Below are 15,741 nucleotides of genomic sequence, written 5' to 3'. Positions count from 1 at the left end.
AATAGCAGTAAAAATATTATTTAATCAAAAGACAAAACATTTTTATAAGAAATTCTAGAAAATGACATTTTGATGTGTCATATTTGTAGATTCATTGAAACATAGATCCCGTTTTTAATGTCGTACAGAATCTGGGAAATAAAAACCAGCAAAATTATTACTAGAAACTCTGAATTCATTTGAACTATAAAATATTTTCGTATTTAATGCTTACAACTTTCAAAACCGACAATTTGGGGGGGGGATTAACAGAGTCTGGAAGGTAATTGGAACATACACTGTCATGATATTTAGACAGAAAACTAACGAGAGTAAAGATTATCAATGATTTTACCTTGAATTAAAGAATGAAAAGCATATGCATTACTTTGATTTGATAATTTATAATAATTTACATTACATTTTAAATTTTAGAGTTTGTTAAGTAACTGTTAATTTTTAAAAATGCCTTCAGCTCGTAACTGTATGAGGGCTGTTTTCATGGCTTTCCCTCATTTAGACACGGTTAACCGCTTTTTTTTTAGTAGATTACCATGTAGGAGAATTTTCTCAATCAATGTATGATACCAGAGTTTTTGAAATCTTGAAGATATTCCCTATGTTCTGGCTGTAAATTTATTTGCCTACAGGTAGAAGCTAGGCCAGCAGCTCCGTAGTACCACAGGTAATTGAGGTATTGCTGAATCTAGCCAACTGTTAAGCTTCCCAATTTTGAGGAAGAACAACCCGGGGGGATTAGAGAATCTCTCGCCGCTCTTCCTCTACCATCAGCCACTTGAGAGGACTTTCTGAGATCACTGATTTCTGGTATTATTAGTGTATGCAAGTCATGCTGAGAAAAGACTGTCCTTGAAAAGTTGAACAACTGATGCTTCCAAAAGTCTAAATGTATGTACAAATGTTCTTTCTAAGGCGGAAGGTGTAACAAGGAAGTCCTTGGAACGCCCGTCCATCAGTATTGCGTATAGAATAAAGAAATTGTTGGGACGTTAAATTATTCAGTCTGTGATGGGTCTTCGAGGTACTGAAAAATGGTTAAGACAAATTAAACATAAGCTATTCACCTAACTTTCAATTAATTATTTTAGAATGGTTCTGCAGCATTTCGCTGACCTTCCAATTGTAAAATTAAAAATAAATATATAAAATAAATATTACGTGCATTCAAATTACAAGATTATCATGCTTATTTGTAATTTTTCTTAATTTAACTATAATTCAGATTTCATGCAATGCTTTTGTCTGCTATTTTATATTTAGAACCAATAAATGCAACACATAATTGTACATCTAACAAAAGAAGCTCCAAAACGTGTCTGGACGTAACGCTTCAGAAAGGGAAGATTTTTATCACTCTGTTGAGGGTAACTAGACTACACTTTCATGTCCGAGGTCTTAGTGAAATTCTAGAGGCCTTTCATCGAAATCGTCTGAGCAGTGAAAAGGCAGGTCAGAATCAGATGCCAGCCATCTGCGGTGGCATGGAACGGGGCATAAAGTAAAAGGGGGTGAAGGGCTTTCATCAGGAGGGAGACATTCCCACTGATAATAGGTTTAGAATGAATGACGGCCTAAATCACTGCATTTGATGGAAGAGGGTACATTGTGCTCGATGTTCTCAGCACATTTTGGTAAATAAACTCACGCCAAGTTGCAGTCGACATGCATATGCGATTTCTATCTAAAGGAAAACAGATATTCATTTCTATGAAGACACAGATACGTGAAAGAAAAGTGCATACAAAGCAAATATGTGTAATGCATATTTTACCTTAAATAGTAATATATTTTATTATAATGTAAAGAACAGAAATTATTTAAGCCTTGCGCATATTATATGGCAAGCGGGGGCATATTTCTTGTTAGTCGGAACAGAATATTAGAATTTTAAAACATTCAAGAACTACAGCCGCGTTTTCTAAGAGCCAAAGCTAGATATTTCTAACTTTTCTGATGCATAAAAACAGTTTTGAGAACAGAAGACAAAACGTTTCAAGTGAATTAAGTAGGATTTTGTATTTTTAATGAATGTGGTTAATTATTAATAGAAAAAATAATTCTTGTTGCTCTTACTCAAAATTCAACCTTTAAATAATTTATATTTCAGATACAAAGCTGAAAATTTTCATTTGATTAAATTTTTTTTCTGATTATAATTGCATTATGGAAGTAAACTGAAATCAAAGGATTATGTAAGAGTCTTTATAATAATACGAACAACTGGAAACCTAAACCTAAACCTAAACTCAACTTATAAACCGTACCGCCAATACTGGCAAACCGATAAAACTAAGAAACAATCAAAGAACCAAATAAACTAATTAACCGAATTAAAATTATGGGAAGCTCGCCCTTAACTCATCCTCCGAGAAAGATTCACTGGCCAGGCCAGCAGGGTCACCTTGACCTTTATTCTAAATAAATTCAACATAATAGTTAAAATAAAATATGATACAACTAAATATTTTGTTTTAACAATTTTGTAATTCGAGATTTTCCATCTTTCTAAAACACTAAATCACTTATTCATTTAAATTAATTTTACATAACTTTTAACATAAATTCACAATTGAAACATATTATTGCTTACTGCATAATCTTTCTAACTAAATTACGTAAGTAATCACAAATATACAATTTTAGAAATTTACTACATAATTAATCTACTTCAAAATATTCATATCCCATTAGATTATTTACAGTTTTTATAATTCTTAACCTGGATTTTTCTTTTGTAAATAAATACTTTATATTTTCTTTTGAAATATTAAAAAATATTTTTCTCTAATAGATACTGTCTGTATTCACACAAATAGTGTATAAAGTTTGCATTCTGTGCTTCACAACCACATTTACATTGTACTTTCTTTCTGTGAAATTTTTAAAAATATTTTGTACTTTGACCTTTTATTCTTTTATCACTAGTCTTGTTGTCTTAACTTTACGAAGAATCAGAAATAATTTTCTTCCTGTGTTATCATTATCCCATCGGTCTTGCTGTTTTCCATTATTTCTTTCTTCAATAATGTTTTCACGTATTCTATTGAGTCGGTGGAAAAAAAATATCTATTTTATCGCTCTTAGTTGCTACCTTCGCAGTGTTGTCTGCAACTTCATTTCCCAACGCTTCTGTGTGATCCTTAACCCAATTAATTTTCAATTTATGCTTTTCTATAAATTCTACAATTTTATTTCTTACTTCAAATACTTTTTTACCAAGACATTTTCTAGAATTTATTAAAATACTATTAGCAATTTTCGTCCATTTTAATGCATAAAAATTCGTCTCGAGTTAGTAAAAATATGTATGGCAGAAAAAAGCAAGATGCAAACATAGTGAAGAGATACCAAATTTGAACTGTCTGCTTATCAGGGTTTTTGAATTAAAAAAAATGATTTAGATTTTTATGTACAACTAACACTAAGCCTAACAAGTAAAGATCGCACCTTTACTTACATTACTTAATTATTTTAGAAAACCTGAATCATGTTATATGAACGTTTATGTAATAAAGATTTGCCATATGTCGTTGGCGAAATGTATTGCTGATATATTTGTCTCTTCCTTTTATCTCTATGATCTATGTTATGTGGTTAACATAACACAGTCAAGGCATCAAATCGCAAATACAGAATTTGTTTTTTATTCGTTACGATAATAAATATATGTTGCATATATTAAAATTACACTGCGCATAATCCAATTAAAAAATAAATGTTTGCCAGTTAAAAAATGTGGGGTTACACAGCTGAAATATTCCTCGATCCTTGACTTCTGTTTCTTCCGGAGCGAAACTGTTGCAAAATATCTGTGTAGCGAAAACTTTTATATGCCTAGAGAAAGCAGCGGATCATAAAGAAATTGATTAAGGACATGAAGAAAACAGTGAAGAAAATTTGAGAACAATTGGAGAATTAACAACAGATTACAAATTACTAATGCGTAAAAGGGGAGGGTGAGTGAGTGAGATTATTGGCTCAAAACCAAAGACGATTATAACGCGCCAAACGCGAGGTAGTATGCTCTAATTTGATGAATTCAAAAAAAAAAAAATATTAATAAATAGAACAGGAACGGGAACAAATGTTCCAAATAAGGGTACGGGGATGAAGTCATATAAAAACTAGGTAACAACACACAAGTGGTAAACATTAAAATACAATGCACAATCTTCAAATAAGATTAGATTAGGTAATTAAAGCCAGTCTCTTTTAAATAATAAAATAAATTACAATTGTTAATAATAAAATAAATTACAATTACGATCGTTACTTTTCCGATTAAACGGTCGAGAGGTAAGTCGCAGCTATTAAAATATTTCTATGTGTCATTCTAGTGTGACCAGTTCTGAAGCGAGCCAAAAGAACTTCCTCTTAACGATTTCCAGTAAAGTCCCAATGCTCAATTCTTGGCTTTACACTTCTCAACTTGTTGTGAAGATCAACGTCCCAAAGTTGCTGCCATTTTTTTCGGATCCTTCTTTTGATGACAAAACAGATATCTCTAAAAGGGATGAGGCGACAGGACAGTTCAACAGCAGATTTTGCTGTGATATCTGCCAGCTCATTTTCATTTATTCCTGCATGTTCGGAAACGGATTTCACATCCACCACTCGTTGAAATTATATATATCTTGAGATCATCCACTATAACAGGATGAGTGTCGGAAAAAGTTTCTAACGCTTTCAGCGCACTATACGAATCTGTATACAGTATGCACGTTTTGTGGCAGAGCTTTGAAATGTACATCTAATGCGTAAAGAAACAAGCGAAAACTTTTGACCAACGTTTAAGTTACGAGAAAATAAGTTCTAAATTTTCTTAATGAAGCTAAAAAAGAGATTTTCCAGTGCAGCCTAAAAGTCCAGCAAGAACTTCAGCAGCTTTTCTTAACAGATAAGTAAGCAGAGACTACTGTGTTCCGGAGGAATATCTATATTAGTTAAATGAAGGAATGTAATGCGGACACAATGCAAGTTAGTATGGAATGAAATTCACGTGCACAAAAGCATAAGAAAAACAATAATGGTGAAGACAGAAAGACAGCAACTATTTTTTTGAGGACTTCAGGTTTCGGAAGTTTCATTATTTCTTTTGCACATGGCTGTTACGACGGGCTTTACATGGAATAAAAGTAACAATTTTTAGTCCAAAGGATTTTATCCTTGAAGGACCATTGTTTTCGTTTTGCGATTTTGCGTTGGTTCACCTTTTCACTTTTCAAACTGTTGCCACCAAATGTTAGAGTCCTGCATTATGTTTGAAGAAATTAAATAATGAAAAATCTGCATAAATGTATGTATATTTCTCGCATTGTGATAAAACAACGGAACATAGAGCCATCAAATTTTGAATGACGTAATCCTACTGCGAATATGGGTACGTGGAAGCTTCTATTATCGATTTCATATCTTGTAAAACTTTAACGAATTTTTGATTAACACACTCAAGGATTTCAAAGCGAGCAACGGGAATGTCGTACAGAAGAAATATTTTTATCTCCAGCGTGCGACACTCAGTATCGGAAATTCGAAAGATATGCTCATTTTAAAACTATTTTGCGATATTGCTCTTGAACGGAATTTTATGGTTTAAGTGCGAAGAACGTGATATTTGATAAATAAAGGTAACAGACAAAATCTTAAAAAAACGCCCCTTTGGACGTAATTTAAAATCTGAAACCTTTCAAATTTTCTTTTTTTTATTATATATTAACTTTTTATATATTTTTACTTCGCTTATAAAGATATTTTATTTGTCTTTTACGAAAGAATCTCTTGTATCATGCATGCTAGAAAGATAATAAGAATATAATTAGACCGGGATAGGGGTAAAATACTCTGACGGCCGTACCGAAAGGCCCAGGTTCGAATCCTGGAGAAGGCATGGATATTTGTAAATGTATACTGTGCGATATGATGGGGGAACTTAAAATATGCGGCGAGTCGAAAGTGCTCTCGAGAGGTTGGTGTAGGGAAAGAGGGGTGGGACACCGTTGGACCTGTCCTTCAGGGGTGCTTTCCTTCAGAATTGGGGGCGGAGCTGAGGAAAGTCGTACTGGCTCCTGTATGGTGCCAGTACGACTCTTGCAAACGACAGGCGCAATCTTGAACTATTTGCCATGATGGATGTTGTGGGATTGCTGTCATATCAGACAAGAGAGATTAGTCTATGCTGCCCAGACGGGGAAGTGGTTAGTAACGCTGACTGCAGTACCGAAGGGCCCGGGTTCGACTTCCGGAGAAGGCATAGATGTTTGTAAACTTTGGTGGGCACTGAAAAGATGCGGCGAGCCGAAATTCCGCTTGAGAGGTTAGTAGTAGGGTAAAAGAGTGGAAGACCCTCAGACCTGTTCCCCGGTGAATTTCATAGCCTTGCTCTGATATCAGACAAACGTGATTAGTAACAACAACAAAAACAACAAGAAGCCATTAGAAACATTCATTCATTTCAGTCATTGTTTTCCGTTCAGGACTTGATACGTTTGGATTTCAAATTTATAATCAATTGTTTTGAATTGCGGTTATTTTAAATGTGCTTATTAACACTAACACTAAAGTATTTTTAAGCACTGAAAATTGCATAAGAATGAGTTTTGTTTTCATTGTATATAACAGAATTAAATATCGATCCTTGGCTTTCCTTAGGAATGTCAGGAGCTACATGGTATTAACCGAGAAATATTTTTAGTCTCATTATTAAGGGCAGAAAATAGGACATTCTGCGCGATTTTTTTCCAGATTTCACTTTAAATGTAATAAAGTAAACGCTAGATGATCTTGCACGACTAACGTCTTAACCTACCCTCTTAGAGCTTGAGGATTATTCAAGTAATTCATTAAATTGAATTACTAGTGCCTACGTTAATTGCTTTCGGGAAAGATAATGATCGTATTCCTAAGACAAAAATTGGAAAAGAAGACAGAATAAAAGCTTCAGGATTTTCTACTCCAAGCAAAAATTTAAAAAAAAAAAAAAAAAAAAAAAAAAAAAAAAAAAAAAAAAAAAAAGAACTGAAAGCTTTCAGTTTTACATTACGCCCAAAGGGACGTTTGACGTTTATTTAAGGTTATGTGTCTTACCTTGTGTTTTATTAAATATAATGTTCTTCGCACTTAAACCATAAAATTCACTTCAATATCACAAAATATTAAAAAGAGCATACCTTTAGAATTTCCGATACACAGTCTCGCGCGAGATAAAAATGTTTTTTTTTGTTTTTTTTTTAATATTTTCGTACAGTGTTGCCATCGCTCGCTTTGAAATCATTGAGTTTCTTAAGCAAAAATTCATAAATGCTTATATAAAATAGATAATAATTCCAAATTCCAAATTTAGGCTTCCAGATGCCCATATTCAAGTGGAAGACGTACGTAATTCAAAATTTGATGGTTCTAGGTACTGTTGTTTTTACCACAGCGCGCGACGCATACATACATTTATGCAGATTCTTCATTATTTAATTTCTTTAAATATAACACGGGGCTGTAATAGTTGGTGGCAACAATTTAAAAAGTGATTCGCCGTTTATAGTGAATCAGCGCAAAATGCCAAAACGAAATTAATAGCCCTTCTGGTCAAATTGCCCCTTTGGGTTAAAAAAGAAAACTGTCCTAATAATTTGATGTCCGATGTCCAAATCTGGATTTTCTTGAATGTTTCTTTTCACCTGCTAATTTTATGTTGAAATATTTTTATAAAAATAATTTTATAACTCAAATTTAATAAAAGCCTAATTGAAAAAAGGCTTTTGAGATCTATCTCTTTTCTTCATACTTTTGTTTAGCACTGGGAATTTTATATAAAATTTAGCTTGCAAAAATTGTTGTTTTCCTTAATTTTTATATTCAGCAGTGCTTATCTTGCACAAATATTTGTCTTTAACGAACTGAGGACAAGTGATAAAGGTAAGAACTACACAATCCTCAATCCGATACCATCAGGATCCCGAGTAACGTGGTCCAACGTATGAATTACGCAGGGCTAACGTACCAATATTATGCTTCCAAATTTCCTGCAAAACGCAAATGTCTCCTAGCCTGGCGATTAATGTTGTGTCCAGATTTATAGGCCCGCGTCAGAAAGCGGAAACTCCGAGGTTACAATCCGGGATTCCGGGGTCTCTAAACTGGCATGCGAAATGACTCAATTCGCGCTCGGGGGGCAGAGTAACGGACTTTATGGCATCGTTTCAGCCACAGTTTTAGCTCCTCATCTGTAACGCATTCCACCCACTGTTGCGCCCCAGTTTAACTGCCTTCAACGACACAGCGCGTCTCGTATTCCCAATTGCCCGGCATCCGCTGGTTATTGTTCAGAATTCTTCGCATAGGTAATATACCACACTGCGAAATGGTCAAATTGTTGAGCCGAAACTGAGCTTGGATAGGTCATTTAAAGCCACATTTGTTTCTGAAGCTAATTTTATAGATAGCATAGTTCAATAAACGTAAGAATAATCTCTCATTGGATGGAATGAGGTAATTATGCACAATACAGGGAGAAATAATACGTTGATTTCGTTGTTTTACTTTCACCTAGGTAGTTGCAGCTGATTAGAAATGTTTCGAACAAATGAGCCACAAAATTATTACGATGAAAATCAAAAATAAAAAAGTAATTAAAATTTACAATTCAAAATATTATCCTTAAGAATCACAAACCAGTGCATGACACTTTTAGAGAATTTTTGCGACAGTAGCAGTCAAAGATTCCAATTATTGTACTGTTGTAACTGTACTTAATATCGAAAAAATATTAATATACAAAATCTCCAATATCTGTGTCCCCGATAAAGAATGTTTCGCATCATTCGATATGAATTTGCACCTATAATACACAACATTCTTACGAAAGCTTTCTCTTGAACACTACAATGCAGGATATCTGATAAGAATGATTTAAAATCTTTTAAAACATCCTCTTTGCGAATAAAACAGCGGAAAAATCCCCATTTACCATTATTTCGATGCTAAGGTGAATACAGCATTAAAATATCATCAAAGAATCAGGCATTAAAAATCATCAAAGAATCAAATATTAAAAAAATCATCAAAGAACCAGGCATTAAAAAATCATCAAAGAATCCAACATTAAAAATTAAACAAAGAATTAAGCGTTAAAAAAGTCATCAAAGAATCAAATCAGCATCATCAAAGGAATCAGGAAACAGCTGTATAATTAAAAGTCCACAGGACATTTTTAAGAATGTTTAAAATAATCGCAAAATATGATTTCATGCTTTCATTGTCAAGAATTAGAACATTCTTAACAAATTTTCAATTACAAGTAACATTCATATTATTCAGGAAACCCTTCTGTATTGGGTTGCAAAGCTAAAAAACCTTCACGTATCAACTACATTACAGCTATTAATTTGATTGGTACAAATCATAATATTTTTTACCCAGCCTACCGACTTTTATATCCTGCTTATCAAGCAAAAGATCAAAGAGTTAAAAATTGTATATTATTTAAAGAAATATAATACAGAATCTAACGATGCATCATAGAGCATAATGCATGGAGCAATAAAAATGACAAGTATTTCTAATGAGCAAAACATTCTTGTTTTTAAAATAAGTTCACATAAAACTAGAGCAACTTCTCCTCAACCGTTTCAATATGCCACGAAAATACTATTGATTTACTTGCTATACAAGAACTTTACTGAAAAAATGAACAGGTCACAGATTTACCATTATCATGGAAATTTTTCTAAAAAGATCACGCTAATTCTAGCCTAGCCCCAAATAACCTGTTTGAAGTTAAATTAGAATCCATTCTTTTGGGTCAGAAGAACGAGACACCACTGCTGCATTTCTTGAGGTAAACTGCGAAAAAAAAGGGGGGAGGGACAGTTCTATTCTCCCGTTCTACTGGGCCGACTGAAATTTAACTTTTTTTTCCCATGCCTCGAAGCGCGACTTAGGATGTATAATTAGATTTATATATGGCATTATTCTAACATAGGTATTTTGACACAAAATAGGACTTTTTCTGAAATAACATACATATTTTTATCCACATTTCGATGCTACGATTCAAATTATGCCTAGGTATTAAATTTTGTAATTTTTGGTGAGAAATTTATGGAGAAATTTAAAAATTTATTTATATAATAATAATTTATTTGGCGAGCTTCTTAATTTAAAGCAACCCATTTTTCTTTCTCGTAGCGAATATGCCAAACTTCAAAACGCTCCAAAATGTAAATTCGCGTATATCTTAGGAAATTTTGAATAAAAAACTAATCTTTTGCAGGTACGTTTAGAAATACATCTACTTTAAGATGATGGTAAAACTTTTATACGTTATAATTCAAAATGTTTTTCGAAAAATTTATAAAAATTATTTAAAAACACAAAGAATAAATCATAAAAAATGGGCGAATGTTATTTGGAATGAACTTACATTTCGAAATGTGAAAGGAAGAATCAAATAAGTTTAATAAAAAGGAGGATATTAATAAATATATACAAAATTCACTTAACATGGAGGAGCTAAAATTTGAGAACTAATTTTTTAAAAACTGCTCGGGCGGTTTTTTACAAAACTTGGCACTTTGTCACAATTTGAATCGTAGATCGTTATCGTATCGTAATCTTTATTTTTAATCTATTGCATTCTAGTTTAATTTTAGCTTATCATTTGTTATTCACATATATATATATATATGCTTTAAAATTTATGCATTTAAATTATGGATTGAAATACGAAATATGTAAAATATGTTGTAAATATAATAAAAAATATTTAATAATGGCTGTGTGGCAATACCTGTTAATCACTGTTGAAAAACATGTGTCCCCATTCATCATTAACTGAAATGAACTAACGCAATTCCATTATTCCGCAGTTCCAACCGGTAAAAATATTTATTCCCCATAGCCATTTCTAGGACATATTATAAAGGCTTCGAAGTAGCTGGTGAGACATGGAATCTTTTCTGACATTATTTATTTCTGATATTAAATATTGTCCACTATCAAAAGAAATACGTCAGCAAATTAAAAGCAAAAACAATTTTTTTGGGTGTATTTTAATGCATTTTTTTAGAATAATTTCTCCACTTAAGACGAAACTGAAGTATTTTTAAAGATTCAATTTTATATGAAAACATTTGCGTTGATTCAACCTCCATACGATTTTAAAAGGGATCATACCTTTGATTTAAACAAGATTCTTCAGCTGGATCCTGAAAGTCATCGGATTCCGGAGTATCTGAGTGACCTTGAAGACGTTCTTCGAGTGCAAAAGACTTTTCTTGGGAAGAAGGTAATGTTTTGTTTTCATAAGACTTGTTCGGATGACTCTCCTGTTTTCAGAAACAATATTAATTTTCATAAGTACATATAGCTATGATTTTAATGATTTGGAAAATGAGTTTTATAAAATTATTTAGCGCTAAATGAAGTAAATATACATTTTCCAGGAAACAATAAGAGCTGTGTAGACTATTGAAATTTCCTAAAGTTATGTTTTTAGTTACCTGAATAAGAAGTGCGACAGACAGTGCTTTTTTATCTCTGCTTATTTTCAAGGAACTGAAATTAGATTTCAAGTCGACTAAACAAGCAAAATAATTATTGCATATTATTATTATGTATAAAATAATAATTTACAATACTCTTATATCCTTAATTTGTAAGCTTATAAGGTATCGTTACAGTTTCTAACCAGTTATTTTATATTAAATCGCTTTCCTATCTTCCTCGTTTCCATTTTTCTGCCAGAATGTAAATTTCTACCTCGCGTGATATTCAAATGAGCTATAAAGAAGAGAATATTTAAAGGAATGTTTTAGAGAGCAGAATAAGAGCGTGCTCTTCCTGCTGAAGGCCACGTTGCTAAATTAATTCCCTTGCTAGTAGTATTCTGCGGCGTTGCATTATTCTCGCTATTAGGCTTATTACGTCCACTTTAGGTCACAGTCAGCTTGCATGCAATTATAACTGCGCAGCCGTTAGAACAACTTACTTGTCTTAAATTTAGTTAATTTTTGGTTTAAAGCCATTGTTGGCTTTTTGTAAGCGAGAGTCGTGCCGTCTGTTAACCTTTATTTGAGTCAAGTAAAAGTGTCCTTTACACTTTTTTCTTACCTCTATGGTAGTTATAAGATATATAATTCACTAATAGATTCTACAAAGTTTTGTACATTGTATGTTAAGAAAGAAGAAGAAAGGTTACAAGCTGTAGTACCAGTTTATATGACTATAGAAGAATATTTCTACAGAACAGTTAACCGCTTGTCCTTCACTGCAAATATTCATTATAAATTAAATAACCATTCAAATGATTTCAGAGTACAGCTACAGTAAGTTTTATGCACTGTAAAAAAACAGTTTCAAAAATGCTCCCTAGAGGAAGAATTTAGTGTCGCGTTCTACGGGTTCGTGGATTTGGAGTGATTGATGAAAACACTTGATGAAGAATCAAAGCACAATTTATTCGTTAGTATTAACAGGTGAGTTCCAAAGACACTTTTACAGCCGTCTAAAAACTACAATAAACAAGCTGAAACAATCAGCAACACAGCCTTCAGGCTATCAGGCTATAACGGTGAAGAGAGCTTCACGGCAAAGCACTAAAATACAGCTCCCGACTTGGTCGATCACTGTCGGAGCTCACTACTACTGAACTCAATGTACACAAGATACTTTCCACGATACACTGGCGATAAACTGCTACTCCACGTACAGGCAGGGTTTATATAGCTTTTAACTTACCTTCGAGAACATTCTGGGTCAAACCCGTAAGAGTTCGTTCTAGAATGGTCTCCCTTCGGCTATAGCATATCGCCAATTTAGTCGCCAAATGAACGATTATGCGCCGAATCTGATAACCCTTTTTTCCCTTGCCACTTTCTGGCAGCCCTAAACCTGCTTTTGCGGGGAAGCTATTTTACCGCGACTGGGCCTATTGTAACATTAGGAAAAAATCATCTAGATTAATAATTTCTCGAATTCACTAAATAAAGCATTTATTTTAAATGTTAATTAATTAAAAAAATAATTCGATTCAGCTACTTCTGATTTATTTAAAATTACGTGACATAGAAACCACAGATATTAAAAAAAATTTCATTAAAATATTCAGTATAACCTTTGGCAATTACTAATGATGCGTTCTGGTGAGGAATACGGAAATAAAAAATTAAAGGAAATATAGATCCAAATCATAATAACTGGTTAGTTTAAAATAATAACTTCACAAACTTTTTTTTTGAAAAAGTATGTTAACCATTTTTGTGATAGTTTTATAATTTTATTAGGTACCTCAAGATGGTGCCCGTTTTTGACCAACATAGCATTCAATCGAGAAGCATAAAGAACGCTGCTTTAAATATTAAAGCTCAGCTCAAGGCTTCAACGCCTATTAACAGCGGATAGGTAAAAGCGTTGAATATTGAATGTTTGAACCAGGTTCAAATCAACTGAACTGGCTAGCTGCATGGAAGTTCTTACAGTTTTACTCATTATGTAGTATGTATATGAGACAATACTTCGTAAAATACCTTTTACGAAGGAATTCCTCCCTACAAGCAGAAAACTCTTGTATGCTTTGTCATGATTAAATAAACCAAAGCCAAGACTTCAAGCATGGTCATTTTCCCAGTTTTCGTTTCATTACCATTCCCATCATCAGTGAAGTTCTTATTGCAAGGGATTTATGCTGTGAATGATTTTTTCGTCACTCAAAATCTGGTTCTCTGTTTTTTTTTTTTCTAAATTTATCCACTCCGAAATGTTACATTTTCCTTTTCATTTGAAGCATGACTACCAGTTAATTGACAGTCAACGTAACTTTTTTTTTAATAGTTTTAAACAACATTTTTGTTTTCCCCTGGCTGTTTAATAGAAAGACCTTTCGAAGACCCATTACTGATAAGAAAAGATAAAAGAGCAATAAATGAAAAAATTCGCGAATGTTACTGATTTACGCTGTACCCTTTCGGGTATTAATAAATTTACCGAGTTATCTTTATAAGTTAATTGTTGGCTCAGATGAGGATAGAGTCCTTGGTTGACAGATGCCTGTTTAATAAGGGATGTACTGTATAAAGACAGAAACAGAAATGTGATACACTACTTAACTTATTTACCAAAAGTATATTTCGTAAATTTCTATAGGTAATAAAATTTATTAAAAACTGATAACATGTTGAAGGTATAATGCAGTGATCTTAAATTCAAACTGCACGCTGGCCAGTTATGAGTTGTATGAGCTTAAAGTAGCTAATGGCCTGCGATTAAAAAAAAAAAGAAAGAAAAGCAGAATAAAAGCCAAACAATTAAAAAATGTTGCTAGCCAAATAGAATTTTCTTTTCTTTTTTTTTTTTGGAGTATTTCCATTTAGAAAGAGGAAAAAAAAAACAGATGTAAAATTAAGAAACGTAGTTAAGTTTTTACATAGTTAAGTTACATAGTTAAACATAGTTAAGTTCATAGTTAGGAACTCAGATTTTTAATGCAACTTATCAATTTTGGAAAAATATGAAGGGTCTTTCATTATTAAATTCTAAAGAAATCTAATAAGTAAAGAAAGAAAGCAAAATTATGTAGCTTCTCGGAAAAAAAGATCTGAAAGCTTTCAGATTTTATATTACACCCAAAGGGGCGTTTTTTAAATTTACACAAACATACACGTTTAGAGAGCATTTAGTTTTCTTCGGGCAAAAAATATTTAAAAACAGCATATCTTTAGAATTTCCGACAGACAGTCTTGCGCGCTGAAAATAAAAATATTCTTTTCCGTACAGTATTGGCATTGCTGGCTTTGAAATGGTTGAGTTTGTTAAAAACAAATTCGTTAATCAAAAATTCGTTCGAAAGTATTTGCGGGCCTCATAAAGCTGCTTCTGTGGCCGGCAGTGTGAGAACACTGGTATAATGTATAAACTATTATGCGCGATAATAAAATTGCATAATCACACATCATGTCAAATTCCTTCTACATAAAGTGTGCAGGCAATAGCCATGTAATGTTCTACCCTCATGACACTCTCGTTGGCAGTCGTCAAAAAAAAAAAAAAAAAAAAAAAAAAAACTACGACAAACACGCTGAAAAGCAATCAGCAAGAAGCTTTCAGGGTATAACGGTGAAGACAGCTTCACGGTAAAGCAATAGAATATAGCTCCCGACTCGGTTCGATCGTTCTCGGAACTCAACGTACTCTCTAGACTTTCCACGCTACAACTCGCGATCCACTCGGTATCCTCAACGATGCCCGACGCTCTTGATGCACCAACTCGCGATAACTGACGAGGCACCTCGAAAATAGACTGAAGATTAACTCAATAGACTGCTACTCCGCGCACATGCAGGGTTTATATAGCATTTGGCCTGCCTTAGAAACTGGGCCAAACTGGTAAGAATTCGTTCCAGAATGTACTCCATCCGTCTATAGTATATCGACAATTTTGTCGCCAAATGGGCGATTCTGCGCCAAATCTGGAAACCCTAAACCCGCCTTGAGGGGAAGCCATCTTACCGCAGCCGGAAATTTCGTAACAATATTAATAAAAAAGGAGAAGGAAATGTCTGACTATATCATAGATTAATGTCATGATCTGCTGCGCAAGGTAGCCTAACCGGCGCACGCATTCGTCTTTCTGCCATGCGGAACCGAGTCAGAACAGACATCATAACAAGTTGATGCCATGAATAAGGCTTATGTATATATGTTACTCTGCAAACCAGAATAATCATTACTTTATTAATTCTATGTGAATTATAT

At 33.2% G+C, this 15,741-nt stretch overlaps 1 protein-coding gene across 10 annotated transcripts in view; it reads right to left on the bottom strand.

Annotated features, from left to right (window-relative positions):
- The window catches only part of LOC118181547 (uncharacterized), a 422,387-nt gene that overhangs the window by 17,361 nt on the left and 389,285 nt on the right, over positions 1-15,741 (bottom strand). For all 10 annotated transcript variants that reach the window (XM_085817685.1, XM_085817689.1, XM_085817683.1 and 7 more), the window contains one exon: positions 11,167-11,318. In XM_085817685.1, the coding sequence (XP_085673811.1) occupies positions 11,167-11,318 (152 nt within the window). The remainder of the gene's footprint in view (positions 1-11,166; positions 11,319-15,741) is intronic.

This window comes from Stegodyphus dumicola, chromosome 5 (assembly GCF_044657685.1).
Source record: "Stegodyphus dumicola isolate Sdum_Otavi_A_Nest chromosome 5, ASM4465768v1".
NCBI classification, from domain to species: domain Eukaryota; kingdom Metazoa; phylum Arthropoda; class Arachnida; order Araneae; family Eresidae; genus Stegodyphus; species Stegodyphus dumicola.
The sequence above is the reverse complement of the archived record's forward strand: the minus strand, read 5'-3'. Positions and strand labels throughout refer to the sequence as shown.